The sequence below is a fragment of the Tetrao urogallus genome, assembly GCF_951394365.1.
Source record: "Tetrao urogallus genome assembly, chromosome: 6".
Lineage (NCBI taxonomy): Eukaryota > Metazoa > Chordata > Aves > Galliformes > Phasianidae > Tetrao > Tetrao urogallus.
The window spans coordinates 38,495,858-38,512,074 of record NC_136819.1 but is presented as its reverse complement, the minus strand read 5'-3'; the positions used below and the strand labels follow the sequence as shown (position 1 = coordinate 38,512,074).

Here is a 16,217-nt window from a genome sequence, read left to right as displayed (position 1 = left end):
ATGCCCTTCACTGGCACTCCCTAAAACACACTCTAATAGCAGATTAAGGAAAAAGAAAGCCTGTATTTCTTCCCCCATCCAACATCACCACCTAACAAAATAGCCACTTTTCATTCATTGGATCTTTGCTTTGAGGGAATGAAATGAATAGGTGCTCCCTATGGAGTATGCCTTGCCTTTAGTCATTGCCCTTTCTTGTTCCTCTGATTCTCTAAATGGAAAGCCTGGGTTTACAAGCAAGAGCTAATTACTGGCCTGCGGTCTCACTGATGTCAGGTCAACCCCCAAAGGAAGACCAAAGCGTCCAGCCAAAGTTTGCCTTTCACAACCACCAGACTAATGTGCTGCTTTTAGGACAATGTGGACTCCACATACACATATAGCACATGCTGAATGCCACATTGTTTGGATTTCTTGTGCAAACTGTTGAGTAATTCCACCTGAATAAAAGTCTGACAGCAAAATGTTCAGTTACTTATTTACTCTTAAATCAGAAATATTTATGCCAATTTAGGTGCCTTCAACTCTGAAGATTCATTTAAAACACAAAAAAGGAGCCCACAAGACTGATGAGCGTGAACAGAAAAGCTTAGATCCACTCAGAGAAAGTGTGCTTTCTCTTTCCTAAAGCTGCAAGTCAGTCTGCCTAATGCTGCTGCACAAACTTCAGTTTGTCACCCCCCAGCATTAGCTCTTCGCCACAGCGTTATCTCAGCCTGTGTAGAAACCCAGGAGTTTGTGGAAAGGAGACCTCAGATCTCACTGATAATTGTGCACGCAGTAGGAACAACCATGCTTTAGAAACCGCCTGAACAGAGAAAGCAATTCCAATCAGAGCAGTGCCCACCCACAGCTTGAGCCAGTCAGCTGAAGGCAGTCACGCAGAGAGGAGTACTGCATTTTGAAGATAGGGGAACAGGTCCAGCCACGCAGCGAATGTCAGACTGTTCTTCCTCTTCCTTGTGTCAACATGACAGAGCTGGAGCCACTTCCCTCGTGCCACACTACATCAGTATCAGCCCACCTGCCTCATGCAGCAGGAATCAGTGGGCGTTCCAGTGCAAGGGTCAGCATGTCATTTCACTAATCCTTTCAAAACTGAAAAAATTACCGCATCTGAGCGTCAGCTGACACTGAGAAAAACATGGAACAGCTTGAGCCAGTGTGGGTCACTGGCCTCCCTGACCCATCCTCAGAGAGGGGAGCTGGGGGACCTTACCTCCTCCTGACCTGGAGGAAAGTTTGCTCCTCCTCAAAGCAACTGTTTGTGGAAATCCTGTGCCTTACTTTTTAGAATCAGATAGTTTGTTACAGACCTTTTCCTTAGGGCCCAGCCATAAGCACAGATCACCTCCTTCATCCCATCCAGTAACCAGGAGGAGAGGGACACTGCTGCACAAAATCCTAACACAGCCACAGTTTATGGAACCACAGAAAGGCTTGGATTGGAGGGACCTCAAAGCCCATCCAGTCCCAAGCTGCCTTGTGTGCAGGGCTGCCCCTCATCAGCTCAGGCTGCCTAGGGCCCCGTCCAACCTGGCCTTCAGCACCTCCGGGGATGGAGCACCACAGCTTCTCTGGGCAGCCCATGCCAGGGCCTATCGCCTTCTGAGTAAAAAATTGCAGCCCAACATCTAAGCTAATCTCCCATTTTAAAGCCATTACTCTTCGTCCAGTCACCATCTGTTAGTGTGAAAAGTCGGACCCCCTCCCACATGGGTGGCTCTTACCTGGCTCCTCTCTCCTTGAGGAAGGACACGCAGGCCCTACATATCCCCTCCCCTTAGCACCCCAGGTCCCCGCGGCCAGGCACGTGACCCGCCGTCCCCTCCAGATGGCAGCCACCAGTTACCTGGTTCCCGAAGACGGCAATGGAGCAGGCTGTGGACACCTCGCGGGAGCTGAACCAGACGGAGGCGATGCGCGAGGGCATGCCCAAGATAAAGACCTGCGCCAGGGAGCAGACAACCTGCCCCAGCACGGTGACAGCGAAGAGTTGCGGCCGCAGGCTGCCCAGCTTCACCCAGGCGCCCAGCGCGTTGAGGGCCGAGCCCAGCAGGGCGATGAGGCGCAGCCCCTTCTTGTCCAGCAGCCAGGCCACGGGGAAGAGCAGCGGGATGTAGGTGAGCATGTAGCTCATGGACAGCCAGTCGATGGCAAAGGTGCTCACGCCATAGAAGTGCACGAAGACGTTGTTGATGCTGCCGTACTGTATCCACTGGAAGGCGTTGCACAGGGAGTAGCTGCTGAAGAGCAGCACCACGACCCAGCGCCGCCGGGACAACCGCACCTCGGCGGCAACCTCCGCCCCGCACCCGTCCCCGCGAGGCTTCGCCACCCCGCCGCCCTCCTGCCGCCCCATGCCAGCCCCGCTTCCCGCCGTGCCGCCGCCACCCCCGGTCCAGCGGCCGAGCACCTGGCCGGGAAACCCCGCCCTACCGCCCCCGCTGCGCTGACTGGCTACCGCCGCCCCTCGGCCCGGCCCGGCCCGGCCCGGCCCTCCCCTCCACCGCCCAGCGCGCCGCCCCTCAGCAGGGCGGCCCTGGCTAGGGGAAGCGGCGCGGAGGCCGAGGGCGCTGGCTGGTAGCGGTGCGTCGGCGGCGGTCGTGCGGGACGCCTTCCGCGGCCGTGCGCCAACGGCAGGCAGCCCCAACGGGACAGCGTGCGTGAGCGCTCCGCGTTGCCGTCTGTGCTGGCAGATCCCGTCCGAAAGTTGAGGTGCCCGTGCGAGGCGAAGACCTCGAGGGGCCGGACGGCCCTGCGCGACAGCGCGGATGCTCTTTTGGGGGCAAATCCCGCGTAAAGCAGGCTGACCCCGGCACAGGAAGAAGGTCGTGGGGTGTGCCTTAGGGCCTGGTGCCAGAGAGACCTCGGTGGGCACAGATAAGCAGGAATTGTGAAGGGACGGAACCACAGAATCGTAGAATTGCTCGGCTTGGAAAAGACCTTAAAGATCACAGTGTCCAATCACAACCTAACCATACTACCCCAACTCTAACACAGCCCTCCGCCAAATCATGTCCCTGAGCACCACATTTTAAACACATGCACAGATGGTGACTGAACCACTCCCTTGGGAGCCTGTTCCAGCGCTTAACCACCCCTTCTGTAAGTAAGTGTTTCCTGATATCCAACCTAAACCTCCCCTGGCCCAACTTGAGGCAGTTTCTCCTCATCCTGCCACCTGTCACCAGTGAGAAGAGACCAGCTCTGCTCTCACTGTAATCACCTTTCAGATATGTGAAGAGAGCAATAATGTCTCCCCTCAGCCTGCTCTTTCCCAAACTAGCCGGTCCCAGTTCCTTTGGTTGCTCCTTGTGGGGCACTTGGGGGATGAAGCACTTTTATTTGTCTCTTGGGGTGGCTTTCTGCATGTTTTCATGATGTGGCACGCTATGAAATGAAAACATGCAGTGAGGTCAGAATTGAAACGTGCCAACTGGAATGAAGCAAAACAGCCCAAAGTGGTGTTTGTTTTCATCCTCACCAGGCACTCGGTGAGTCAGCCCGTGTTTTCTAGTTACTTCAGCAGCTTGTCACTCGGGCAGATTGCTGCCCACAGATCACTTATGATCTATAGTTCATTGAGTTAATACTGTGTTATCTGAATCATATGAACGTTACTCAGCATAAGCTTTACAAATGTGGACTTGGTCACGTGCTAATGTTCAACTCCCCAGCATTAAACAAGCAGCTCCAATTTCACTTGAAAAAATGTGAGTGATGTCCTTCGGACATTGTATTCCTGAAACAAAGGTTTAGGTCACGGGTGAGAAGGTGATGTTTCTTTGGCTTGTATTTACTTTGTGGATCACTAATCCTTTTAGACCCATTTATTGTTAGGTTAAACTTCCAAAGTCACACCAGGATCTGACCTAAGACAGAAGAAATGACAGATAAATTTGTTCTAATAAATGTGTATAACTTAAATTTGTCAGGAGTGCAATGAGGGATGGTGGTGCAGAGAGCACAGAATTGAAATGGAAGAGGAAGAGGAAGAGGACTGCTGTGGCCCAATAGCTCCTTAGTCTGAGAACTCTTAGGATACAACAGTAAAATAGTATAGAAAATTAACCTTTATGTTCATCCAATCTCTACAAGATTCCCAATAATACTGCAAAGGAATCAAAGTTACCCAGATGTCATGGTTCACGTCAGTTAAAGAATTATGGGGGGGAATAAAAAAAGATCAAGAACAGAAATAAATGGACAATTTTTAGCACGACATACTGGGTTTGCTCAGAGGAGTGTCATTTGTTAATAATCCTGAAAGCAGAGGGAGGAGCAAGATTTGCAGATGGTGAGACATTATTTTTGTGTTGCTCAAGACTAATTTAAATGTCACCTACATTTTTTATTTAGGTCACACAACTTTAGGACTGTAGCTTTAGCTGCCGTAACTGTGCTCATGATTCATGTGTAAACCAGGATAAATCCAGAATATTGGAGTGATGTCCCGTATGAAAATCTGCTGCAGACAAAGAGCTCTTGGCAGCAGAAAGGAAGAAATCAGTGACCATCTGGGGTTGAACATTGTTTTCAGGCTTGGGTCACAGAAATGAGAGGGAAAAAGTGGAAAGAGTGTAATGAGAAAAATGAGCAGAGACACTGTCATACATTAGGAATACACTGAGGACAGGCATATTCCTTCACATGGCTAAAGAAGAAAAAGGGCACAAGCAGAAAAATCTGTAGATATATGAAGGGAATAAGAAATAACTTTGGTCCTCTTCCTCCTGCCAACCCTATTCCAAAGCACAGTCAGAAACATTCTGTCATCTCCAGTTCCCTTCTAGTCCCACTTCCAGCTCCAGATTTTCTCCCTGAACTGCTCAGTTTCACCAATCCATCACCAACAGAACATTCGGAGACGAGCTTGCCAACCAGGGAGCCTCTTACTCACAGCAAAGCACTGTCTTTGTCCCATCAGAAGAGCCAAACAGTAAATTAAGAATGACGGAAACACAGACGGTAATGAAAATAACAGCTGAAAGCAGAAAAATGAAGGCAGCAATCAGACTCTGGTTACTGGGGTCTGTCAAGTCAGGCAGCCCTGAATCCCCCACAAATGATTTAGTTCATATTTCTCATCAGTACAGGCTCACATTTCCCAGAACTCCTCTCCTCTGTTGTCAGGGCTGCTTGGTTTTGTTTCTGGTTCTGTGAACTCTTCAATCACCCCTTTATATCATTAGCCAATTTCTGGACAAAAATAAAACTCCTGTGCTTTGCATTTCTTCCCCTCTTCACTTCTGCATCTGTTTCTACTCAGATAAACCTCCTTTTCTTCTTGAAGCAGCACAGCAGCTGCCTTTGGATTTCCCTAATCACAGCATCTTTATGTAAAAACTTCTTAGCCATGAAAAATTATTTATATTTCAGGACAACCCCTTGGAGAGGATTTGAAAGGGAAATGGATTTAGAGGGAAATCTCCTACGCAGGGAAGTTGACACAAGTATTAAGAGAGGTTGCAATATTCTGTAGCCAAAAATATCTGTGAAGGTTGGAAGACACTAAGCCAAAGGCAGTCAGGTCCAAATTAAAGGTAACAATGCAGGCCATTGGATAGAGCCTGGCATCTCTAGGTTCTCTTCTGACCTCAAAGAAAGATCTTCTGACATGCTTAGAATATACTCTGCCTTGCTGACTAGTGAGTATGTGAAGCTTGCATTCTGTAAGGACCAAAGAAAATGCTTTGGAACAAGCTAGTTTTCTCAATAAATGTAACTCTAGGGATGATGGTGGCAGTGATAATCCGTCTGAAGAGTAATTCCTTGATGCTTTTTCCCTTCTGCATTGAATCAGAGGCCCAGAGAGGAGGTGGACGAAAGGTGAAGGCTGGCGAGGGGAAAAGTGAGTGCTTAGGGACAAAATCATAGAATGGGTTAGGTTGGAAGGGACCTTAAAATTATCTAGTTCCAATCCCCAAGATCCACTGGATCTCCCAGCTGGGATTTCCTGCAGAGACTTCACAAGAAGCTCAGGCTCATTTTATATAGGAAGCACATTCATGTAGGATGTCTATTGCTCTCAAACTCCCAGCAAGGTTTTTCCCTCTTAAATCTTATCATTGCACTTAAAAGATCTTACTAGCACAGTTCTTAGGAGGCTTTATTGCACTCTGACTGATGGGATTACAGTCTAGAAATGATACCAGAAGATTTCCCAGACTATCTCACACTGCCTTTCACAGAGGGGAAGATTACAAGATTGCTGTTGTTACAGGTAAGTTAAGCTTCTCAGAAGAAAGGAAAGAAAGCTGGGTGGCACATCAGTTTGGGCTGATGGCAGTGGCTAAGGAATACCTTTGAAGTCATTTCAGCCTGGAAATGGCAGACAGAGTATGGATTCACCAACACCTTGCAGCAAATCCCTTCCAGAGCAGCACACCGAGGGATGGCGTTTTGCGCTGGGTTCCACGCCCAGTGCTTTAGTGGTAATCTTCAGCAAGCAGCCACTTGTATCAGCAGAGCAAGCGGCAACTCTCACACGCGCCACGGTGTCCCAGCGCTGCGGCACAGGACAGCTGGCAGCGCGGGGTGCTCAGCGGGATGCCGAGGTGGCCGTGCGGGACAAAGGCAGCCTTGTTCCCCGATGGAGCAGGGCAGGCTGCGAGCCCTCTGCTGGCACCTGCAGCTGCCTGCATCCCGGCAGCCTCCTGAAAGCAGGGCTCCGGGTGCAGTTCATAAACGCCGTTAATTATTTTGATTCCCTAAACCCTTATGAATCTTTCCTGTTACATTTCGTATGTATAGATCTGGGGACACGGCGATGGATAGCTACATTTATAAAACTGCAGCATGCAGGCCCTGCAGCATTCAAAACTGCAAAATTTTTCTCTACATAAAGCGCAACAGCTTGGCTGCGCAATCTAGTACCTCATTCAGAGTGGAGTGCAGACCTCAGAATGACCAAAGCTGTTCAGGGAATAACTTAAAGCCTCAAAAAGCTCTGGTTCCTCGATATGCTGACTGCTGCTTAGCTCACACCTTGGGACACAGTGTGTCATGGTACCTCTGCACAGCCTTCTGCAACAGCTGTCAGCTTTCTCCGCCCGCTCTCTGATCTGGATGGATGAGAACCGGCTCTAATCCAAGAGCTGTGGTTAGCATGCTGCACTGCTTTAGCTTCTAAGCCCATCTCTCAACCTCTGTTTGCGAAAGGCTGCGGGGACAGACGTAGCTGTGAGGACAGCCGGGCAGAACCTCTGTGGCTCTGTCACTGGAGTCACTGCCTGTCTCTTCTGCTGTACACCAGGCATGCACATGAAGCCTGAGCTTCACTTCATCCTGTGCGGAATAAAAGAAAAAAGAGACAGCAAGACTCAAAACTCGGCCACAGTCTAGATTTACATTCCCAGTCCAGATCAGGCTCACAGATTAACCCCAAATACTAAATGCTCAAAGTATAGGAGCCCTTCTTACTCAGCATCCTCCAGCCTCATCGCAGTGAGTCACACCAATGACAGAAAAAAAGATTTTCATTTCCTAATGCTTACAACTGCATTAGTTAGTTGATAATTGAAGAGTGCTGGAAGCGTGTATGGCTCAGTGCCAAACTCAGGCATGCTCTTCCTCCTCCACTTCAGCAAAAAAGAGAAAGGATAAGGACATGAGCAGGGGTCCCAGACCATCACTGTTGTGGGGAGAGAAAACTTGGCTGGGTCTTAGGAGTCCTAAGTTGGGTCTATGAATTCCCTACAGTTTGGTAGGTATCTCGTTAACCTGAACAACCTTACATGTACAAATGTTGCTGCATCAGTGCTCAGATCTCCTCTAAAGCATTAATAAATAAAGTGGCAACACATGGCAGAGCAGGGACGTGGGGCATGCTGGCACTGTGCTGTTTTCTAGGAAAAAGTCTCACCATTTCACTCTACACTTTGCTTTTTCTCTTCTCCACAGTTCTTGATTCATAAAAATACTTTGTCTCTCAAGTGATTCCTGATCTTCTTTGATCTCTGTGTACTGAAGCACTAGCATCCATTCTGCACCCTGTGTGACAAGTGCTGCTTTGGAAAACATTGCTTCCATGGGCTGTTGCAGGTTCAGTATGCAGATGTTCCTCCTGCCGATGCAGGCTGGCAGCACCAGTACTTTGGAGAGAGGCTTTTCAAAAGCAGCTTGTAAATACTCTGGAGTCACTGCAAAGTGGGCAACACAGCTGCTGAACCTATCCTTCGCCAAACTGAAAGCATGTGCCCCTCCTTCTCTTCTGACTCCTTGCAAAGGGGACTTGGGTATCACGCCTTCTGCCCCCCCTGAGAGAATCAGATCTGAGGGAGAACATCGCAGTGACTGCAGCTGGGAACAGAGTAGTCTGGTGCAACAGGATGGATGCACCTACCTTGGGCTGGCTCTGTTCCTCCTCACCTCAACACTTACATGTTGGGAACCTGCAGCCCAGCTGAGGAAGATGGAGCAGGAAGGGAATGCCAGGCATAAAAGATTGCCTTGGGCTTCCCATCTGCGAGATACATGCAGCTTACGTCAGCACTGGGTGTCGTGTTTTTATTTATCTAACCACAGAAGCAGCCCTGAAATGCTGAGACTGAGTGCTTGTACAGTGCTGAGTCTGTGCTTTTTGAGGGGACGTAAATGAAGGAAATTGCTGCACCTCCATAGTCTGTGACTTGCTGTCCTTCTGCAGAGTTGCATGAGTGCCTTGATCCATAAGAAGTGCTAGGATCAGTAAAGGACACAAAGGACAGCATGAACCTCTTGTTCCCTCGCTCCTCTCTCCACCTCTGATCACATCAGCATTTACCACATACCTCCATTCTGTCTTGTTGCAAAGACATCTATTTGGAGACAGCTGTCACTAGGGCTAGAAGAGCATCATCCGCAGCAGCTGTCACCTGGTGCCACCTTCCCCCTGCCCTCATCGCCCTCAGCCCTCACACATTAAGCTTTCTGCTGGCCGTGCCCAGCAGCTGCCCAAAGCAGAGCCCCAGCATCTCTAGAGATGCTCTCTTGGGAAGCATCCTTTCTGAACCTGGAGCCAGCTGTGCAATATCAGAGCTGATCAGAAAGGTTTCAGAGCCAGCAGAGCTCAGCCTTTGCCCAGCAGAGGCCAGCACAAACGCAGCATTTCCTCATTCTTTGCTTGCAAGGAAGAGTAACCTTTTCGCCTGGAATTCCTCCACTCAAAGAGTTTCACTGCTTCTGGGAGCCCTCATTGCTGATTTGAAAGAGCTCTTCAGCAAAGGCTTGCATCCTGCAGCAGAAGGGCATTGTGATATGGCCACAGGTTGGCCAGGTAGAACCAGGCCCAGCCGATCCCGTGTCTGCCTGTGCACCAGGAGCAGTAGCACCCTGCTCACGCCCAGGCTGTTTGGGTTGGATATCTGTCTCTCAGGGAACCATTTTTCATAACAAAAGACAGCATCTTAGACACCCAAAAATAACCAGAAGCAATGGAGAAGTCAGAACCCACTCAAACATGAAAAGCATCTTTTGTGATCAGGTTTTTGAGGGCAGGACTGGGGCAAAGACAAGTCAAATTGGGAGATGCTTCCTATAGCATCCATGTCTGGTGTTGGGCCAATGCTGGGTGAGGGCAGCACTGCTTGAAGGGCGCCCAGTGTACAGCCCTGTGGAGGTGGGGCACCCTGGCTGGTGCTGCCAGGACTACTGTTTATGTTCCTGAGAGGATGTTGTTGCATACCCGTCTCCCAGTCTCAGTACTTACCACTTATTTTCATTCTGAGTCGCAGTAATAAATCGGAGACGTTACCAGTAGTCTAGCAATGCTGTGGGCATCTCGCAGAACCCCACCCAGTCTGCAAGATCTCAGGCCTTGACACCTCTGCAACAAAAATGTTGCCCTTATAGCTGTATGGCACACATGCATCAGGCTGGGACAGATGGTGCTTTCTTGTTATTGGTGGTGATACTGCTGTAAGTCAGTGCAAACTTTGCCAAGGCTGTTGCATTCTCCATCTTCCGACCCAGCATAACCCAGTGAGCACAAGGGCATCAGAGCCCTAAGAAACAGCAAGTGAAAAGCCTAGGGTCAAACCTACAGATGCTGGAGGAGCAGAAACTGAGCCTTGCAAACCTGAGCTCTTGAAGAGCTCAAGTTGTTGCTGCGTGGTCAGTCTAAAGGGCCAAATCCCTGTGAAATGTAGCCTGGGTAGCTCCAGGCAAGGCTTGTGCAGGGAGCAGCAGCTCTGGCCATAGTCTAAAGGGATGACGTGAAGCTTACATCAGCAACACTGCTTGTGACACCCTATGCTGAAAAAACAGCAGCTAGTGTTTCTCAGGGAGGGCAACAGTTGTGAGCCAGCATTAGCATCAGGACCTGCACTAGCAGTGGACTTCGGCCCTGTGCTTGTGCTGATAGCCAGGCTGGGGATCCTGGGGTGCAGAGTCCGCCTGTACCACCACTGACGCTTCCACTCAGCATCCCCAGCAGGACCATACTGCTCTGCAGAGCATGCCCAATGCATTAGCCGAGTCCAGCCCTACCGGGAACAGCCCATCTCCTCCCAGAACCTGCCTCCACAGAGCATTGCTCTAGCAATGAAGCGAATGACATGAGTTTTCCCCCACTGCCACTCCAGCTTCCCTGCGTCATGCAGGACCTTCAGAGTGGCTGATGGCTGACCCTATCTCAAAAAACAAAGCATGAAGCATTTTCATTCTTTATTTTACAAAAATAAACCAGTTTCACCCTGGTACTCTGTGTCCCCCAACCTCCCCCTCCACCCCTGCTCTCATTCCTGTGCCTGGAGCTCCTGATGCCGCACGCTGCAGCCAGCCACTAGTACAAGGGCAGCCTGTGATGTCCCCAGGCAAGAACCAGGGAACAGCTGATGCTGAATTCTCCTCTTTCCAGGATCCAAGCTGGAAACCGCCTGAAGATGCCTGCTGGTGGCTCTGCCATTTCTGCACAGGGAAGAAGTCTTGGACAAAGTCACTCAGAGTACACACTTTGAGAAGGGGTGTCTGTCCATTCGCCCCTCTCCAGATGGAAAAATGAGCCCCACAAATTGGTTCTTGGCCAACCCAAGCGGGCTCAGTGCTGGAAGCGTGGGGAACTGATGTGGGGCTGGTGGAAGGAATGCGCAGCGTAAAGCACCTCCGGGGGCGGGGGTGGGGGCGATGCCAGGATGGAGCAGAGCGGTTCGTGGGAGCTCAGCACCGAGGTGAAGTGCTTCATCTCCTCTGTCAACTGCTTAATCTCCCGGCGCAGGGCTGCATTCTGCCTCTCCAGGTCCTCACTCTCCTGGGGAGACAAAACCACGGGGGCTTCCTCAGCTGCAGGTGTGAATGGGGACGCTGGGGGGAGGTGGGAGCAGGGGAGAGCGGTGCGATTACAAGTGGGGCTGTAGGAGCTGCCCTGCATTACAGCATGCTGCAGCATCACGCCCTGGGACCCCTTCTGATCATAGAATCATACAAGTTGGAAAAGACCTGTAAGATCAGCTAGTCCAACCCTCAAACCACTCCCGCCGTGCCCACTAAACTGTGTCCCTCAGTGTCACCTCCCAGCCCCTCCCGGCCGGTGCTCTCCAGGAGCACAGCTGGGGTCTGGTGCTCGCACCTCTCAGCCCAGCACTTTCCAGAACAACACGTTTCCGGCAAATTCAGCACCGAGCGGCAGCAGGGCAACACCCCCCTGCAGCAGGCTGGGTGAGGGTGCGATGCTGGCGGCCCGGGCTTACGAGAAGTGCGCCCGCCCAGGCTTTCTCGCTCCCTCTCACGCACATGCACGCTGCTGGCCGCTTCCCGGGCCGTGCGGCCGGGGGGAGGGTGCGCCGAATAACCGCCGTCTTTAACCAGAAAACCACCTGCCACAGGAAACCTGTCATTGCCCTGGAAAGAAAAGACTCACTGCTTCCTGCTAGCAGCCGGGGAAACCAGCGGCACGGCGGGGAGGAGGGGAGAGACGCTTGAGTCAGAAGAAAAGAGAAACCCGGGCCTCAGAGATGAATTATTACCGATATTAATGAGAATAACAACAAAGGGGCTATGCTCAGCCTTGCCTCAGCGATCCGGAGCAAAGCACACCCTTTGCTAGGGAGAGGTGGGCAGCTCCAAGTGGGGCATCCCGGGTACTGGTGGCCATGCAGCAAGACAGAAGGAAGCAGGGAGCACTCTGGGAATTCAGCCAACATGGGACCTAGGAGAGCTGCACCAGATCCGGAAGAAGTGAACCTGTCGGACCTCCACCACTGCACTGACTGCTGGAGGTGCCTGCTCTCCACAGCAGTGTAAATACACCCAGCGCTTACAGCACTAAAAATGGGCATCATCTCTGGGATGTGACAAAGTGTTTTGTCACTGACGTCAGGCTGTGAGCTGACAGAAATCACCTTGTGGCCAGGAGCTCCAACCTCACTGTGACCCGTTCCCCTCAACACGAGCTGGGATGCCTGGGGACGGATGGAGCTGCTGGCTCCTTGAAAGCACCTCAACCCCAACTTTTCTGGGCAGAACTGTGTAGAGACACCATTCCTCATGCAGAGCCCACCAGAGACAGAGAGGATTAGGGATGAACTGGAAAAGCCTTAGCAAAAATTCACCATCCACTCTCTATTTGCCTCCACGTGCTTCTGCAGCAGTCCCAGATCCCAGCTCATGGGAGGGGAATGAGTCTCTGTTACTGATGCCATTTGAACATTTATCTGCTAAGAAAGTTGTCTGTTGTCTGCCCTAAGAGCAGCCCAATTCTTGGTGCAAGTCAGGATTTTCCTGAGGGAAGATGAGAGCCCCTATCCATCTCTAGGATTGCCTAGGACAGAGCACCAGGCCCAAAGAAGTGTCTGTCTCCACCCCTTGAACATGCAGCTCCCAGAGCTGTTGCTGCTGGCAGAACTAATGAATGCAGACAGCCTGGAGCCATGTCACTTCTACCATTATCATCCGCCACATAGGAAAGAGTGAGATCTCTGTTGTAAAATCAGCTGCAAGCACGGACTGAGGTCAAAATGTGAGAGGTAAGGCTCAGGAACTACACCTCAATTCTTTCAAAAAATGAAGATTTGGGGAAATATGAAGACTTCTAAGTCGAAGGATGTTTTTCTGAACGTGAACTTGACTATCGCACTTCATAGGGACAGCATACTTCAGGGACAAAGATGGCTCCTCATGCTGCAGGCCACATGCACTGCATCCTGCTCACCAGCAGCCCAAAACACAGAGGACTGCATTTATCAGTGCAAAATGCAAGCGTGCTTGCCCCTGTGTTCCAACACTGCTCAGATGCTCCTGACCAAATGCACACAGCAAGAAATGGCCATCCCTCCTGAAATGTACCTTCCTGATTCACCACACTGGGAGGAGCTGCAGAGTGCCTGTGGTGCCACAGGGTAGAATGGAACAACAGGGGTGAAACCAAAGCAGGGAAAATCCATGCTGTGCAAGAGGAAATGCCTCCAGGTACTGTATGGTGTTCAGATATAAGAAGGGATGCATCCTCTGCCATAGGGATGTTTTGAAATATTGGAAAATGATTAATAGTTTTTCACCTGCATTGCGCAGCATTTCAAAAAGGCTTGCTTCTGTGCTTGTTGCATCACCAAACAAGTAAGTAACAACTTGAAGCACAAACCTGGGAGCCTAGTGAACCCATGCTTTCCTGTGCAACCCTAATGAAGCTATGCTTTGAAAGAGCCTCTGCCTGAAGCATTCAGAAGAAGTTAAGGGAGGAAATTGGTCATGCCAAACTGAGAGATAAAGTCTTGATATTGAGCTGCATGTTAAACTACAGGCTTCAGTGGCCATCACCCTTTCTGATGCGTAGGAACAACAGGACCTGCCAGACATGAATCCTGGCAGCAATGACCCCATGGGAAAGGCAGACATGGTACCAGTGACACAGAATGAGTCATCTTGATTGAGCCTAGAGAGGAAACCTGTAACATTTGGTAGATGAACCAGAGGATTTCACTCTGGACCTGCTGAAGGAGGAGTGCCCCTGGGCATCTCAGTAAAGGAAAGCTGCCCATGCCATTAGCACTGCCTCCAACACCCTGCCTTGGCTCCACTGTTCCTGTCCTGGCTCAATCAAGTACCTCCACTCCTATTCCGCCACTGCGAGCCCTCCATGCAGGGAATGGAGAAGGCTGGATGTGCTCACCAAGTGCAGTGTATCTGCTTTCTGGGTCTGTCGCAGGCGGCTCTTCTGGGCAGCAATGCGGTTCTTCTCCCTCCTCTGGACTTTCCTCATGTCATCAGAAGAGTCCTAGGGAAACATGAGGCATGGAAAGGACTGCAGCAACCCTCCTTCGCCCTGCTTCTGCTGGGCTGGAGATGGGAAAGGCGACAACAGCAGATAACAGCCTTGAAGCACAGGCTATGAAATGCATCCAAAGTTCTGCCTCAGGGACATGTGATGCTTTTGACATCTCAGATGCCAGGAGAGGCAGATCTGATCCCCTAACCATCCTGGCACAATTGGGGGATGACTGCTTTGCCAAGACACCAGCCAAGGATATGACTTGAGGAACATGGGCAAGGACCTCTCCAGAAGAGAGAATTTGAGCTCCTTGCTCAGAAAACCTTTCCCTTCACCTCTCTGGAAAGATATGGCACTGCAGTTATTCCAGCTCCTTGGCTAAATTGTCTTTCCAGAGACGCATCCTGTGCTTTCCTCCTTCCATCCCTGTAGGTCCCAAACCCTCTCCCCATCACCCTTCTCTGTCAGTTTTGGATTGTTGCAGACCCTTATAGCATGGTGCAGCTCACTGTGACACTGCATACTTAACTAGGCAGACTCTGACTTTTAGCCTTATCCTCAGATCTCCTTCGTTCCAGCTCTCCCATCCCCGTGTTCGCGCCTTTCTGCAGTCCCTTGGCAGCAACAATCCACAGTGCTGCCCATGGTGCTTCTGAGCCCTTGGCAGAGGGAAGCTCAATCCTGTGGTGCCAGGTCAAGAGCTTCATGCAGCAGCCCTTCTCTGCTCAGATCTGGTCCTGCTGCTGCCTTCTGACAGTTAAAACTGTCATACAGATTCTTTCATCTGTTTTCATATGGTGCTGCCTCTTTTGTGGACTCTCTAACATTCGCACCACTGCTCCCTCACAGGACTATGAAACTCAGCCACAAAAGTTATCTTCCCAGCCCATCAGTCTGTCCACATCCTCTCCCCCCTCCACCCCGCCCAAGATCTTTTCTCTTCTTTGAACTTAACCGTTTTATCCTTGCCTTCGTTACCCTACCAACTTCATACGTGGTAGATCCCAAGTACTGCACCAAGCCCAGTCCCCTGGCAGTCTCTGTGCTTCATCCTCTTCTCCCGCAGGATGCCTCCCATCCCTGGTTGCAAGCCTGAAATCACCAGCTCTAGTCATCCTGGAGATTTCTGAGCAAAGTCTCAGGTATATGCTGGTGCTGTCAGCACCAGGCGGGTGGCAAATGATAGCTATAATGAAGGAGATAGAAATAACTTGGGCTTGCGTTAGTTTCTGACAGCCAAAGACCTACCATTAAGGCACTCTGTGCAGTAACAAAAATTCCCTCAGCCTAGCATCACTGAGATGAAAACCTTCTGAAGATTAATAAGAAGAGCAGACCCAAAGCAGCAGGGTTTCCCCGGACCATGAGTGCTCTGCAAGGCAGTAGGAAGCAGGCAGGTTCCCCTGAGCATCCTCTCAGTGACACTGGACTCTGCATGCAGCCTCCTGCATGGCAGATAGCAGGGGGCCCAACATGCCATGGGGTCCCCCCTTGTCCTCAGTACAGCCCCAGCTCTTTTGGCCTTCCTCTCCCCTACACCCCTTTCAGTGGGCACTGCTCCCAGCTCAGCCTCACATCCCACACTCTCCACAGCAGTTCCTAGAAAGCCCCACCACAACATGTCATGCAGGCAACAGCAAGGGATGCCAGGCTTCCTTATGGCCGTTCAGAGCCTCCTGCCAACCTGAAGGAGAGCTGGGGAGAGGCAGGGCAGGGTCCCCATTTACCTGCTTGCTAGGAGGAGGGGACTGGCTGGAGATGCTGGAGTCGCTGCTGTCGGAGCTGTGGGGCATGGCTCCTGTGTCTGGTTCCCAGGACCTCCTTGGCTTCCTTTGAAACTGTGGTGCGCCTGGCTTCCCTCTTTCTCCCTTGATTCTCCTCTACCCTGGAGTGCTCGCTGGGTTCTAGCACTCCCCAGCCTGGAGGCACGCTGTCCTCCTGCCCTGTGCTCTGCTGCTTCCTCTGCCTCTCCGCTCTGAGCTTTGCACCTTCCTTTAGGTCTCAGCCTCCTGTGGTTTCTCAGAACCTAGGG

At 51.1% G+C, this 16,217-nt stretch overlaps 2 protein-coding genes across 2 annotated transcripts in view; both read right to left on the bottom strand.

Annotated features, from left to right (window-relative positions):
• FLVCR2 (FLVCR choline and putative heme transporter 2) overlaps positions 1-6,647 on the bottom strand; it is a gene marked incomplete at both ends in the record, with an annotated part of 35,620 nt that extends 28,973 nt beyond the window's left edge. Inside the window, 4 exon segments of the mRNA XM_079537469.1 lie at positions 1,853-2,547; positions 2,550-2,660; positions 2,663-2,809; positions 6,491-6,647. Coding sequence (XP_079393595.1) covers positions 1,853-2,547; positions 2,550-2,660; positions 2,663-2,809; positions 6,491-6,647 — 1,110 coding nt within the window.
• Positions 6,648-11,020: 4,373 nt separating this feature from the next.
• On the bottom strand, positions 11,021-15,978 carry BATF (basic leucine zipper ATF-like transcription factor; the record flags this gene model as incomplete). The annotated part of the gene is made up of 3 exons (XM_079537334.1): positions 11,021-11,230; positions 14,087-14,191; positions 15,913-15,978. The coding sequence occupies 3 exons, from the start codon at positions 15,976-15,978 to the stop codon at positions 11,021-11,023; spliced, it is 381 nt and encodes a 126-aa protein (XP_079393460.1).
• Positions 15,979-16,217: the final 239 nt, after the last annotated feature.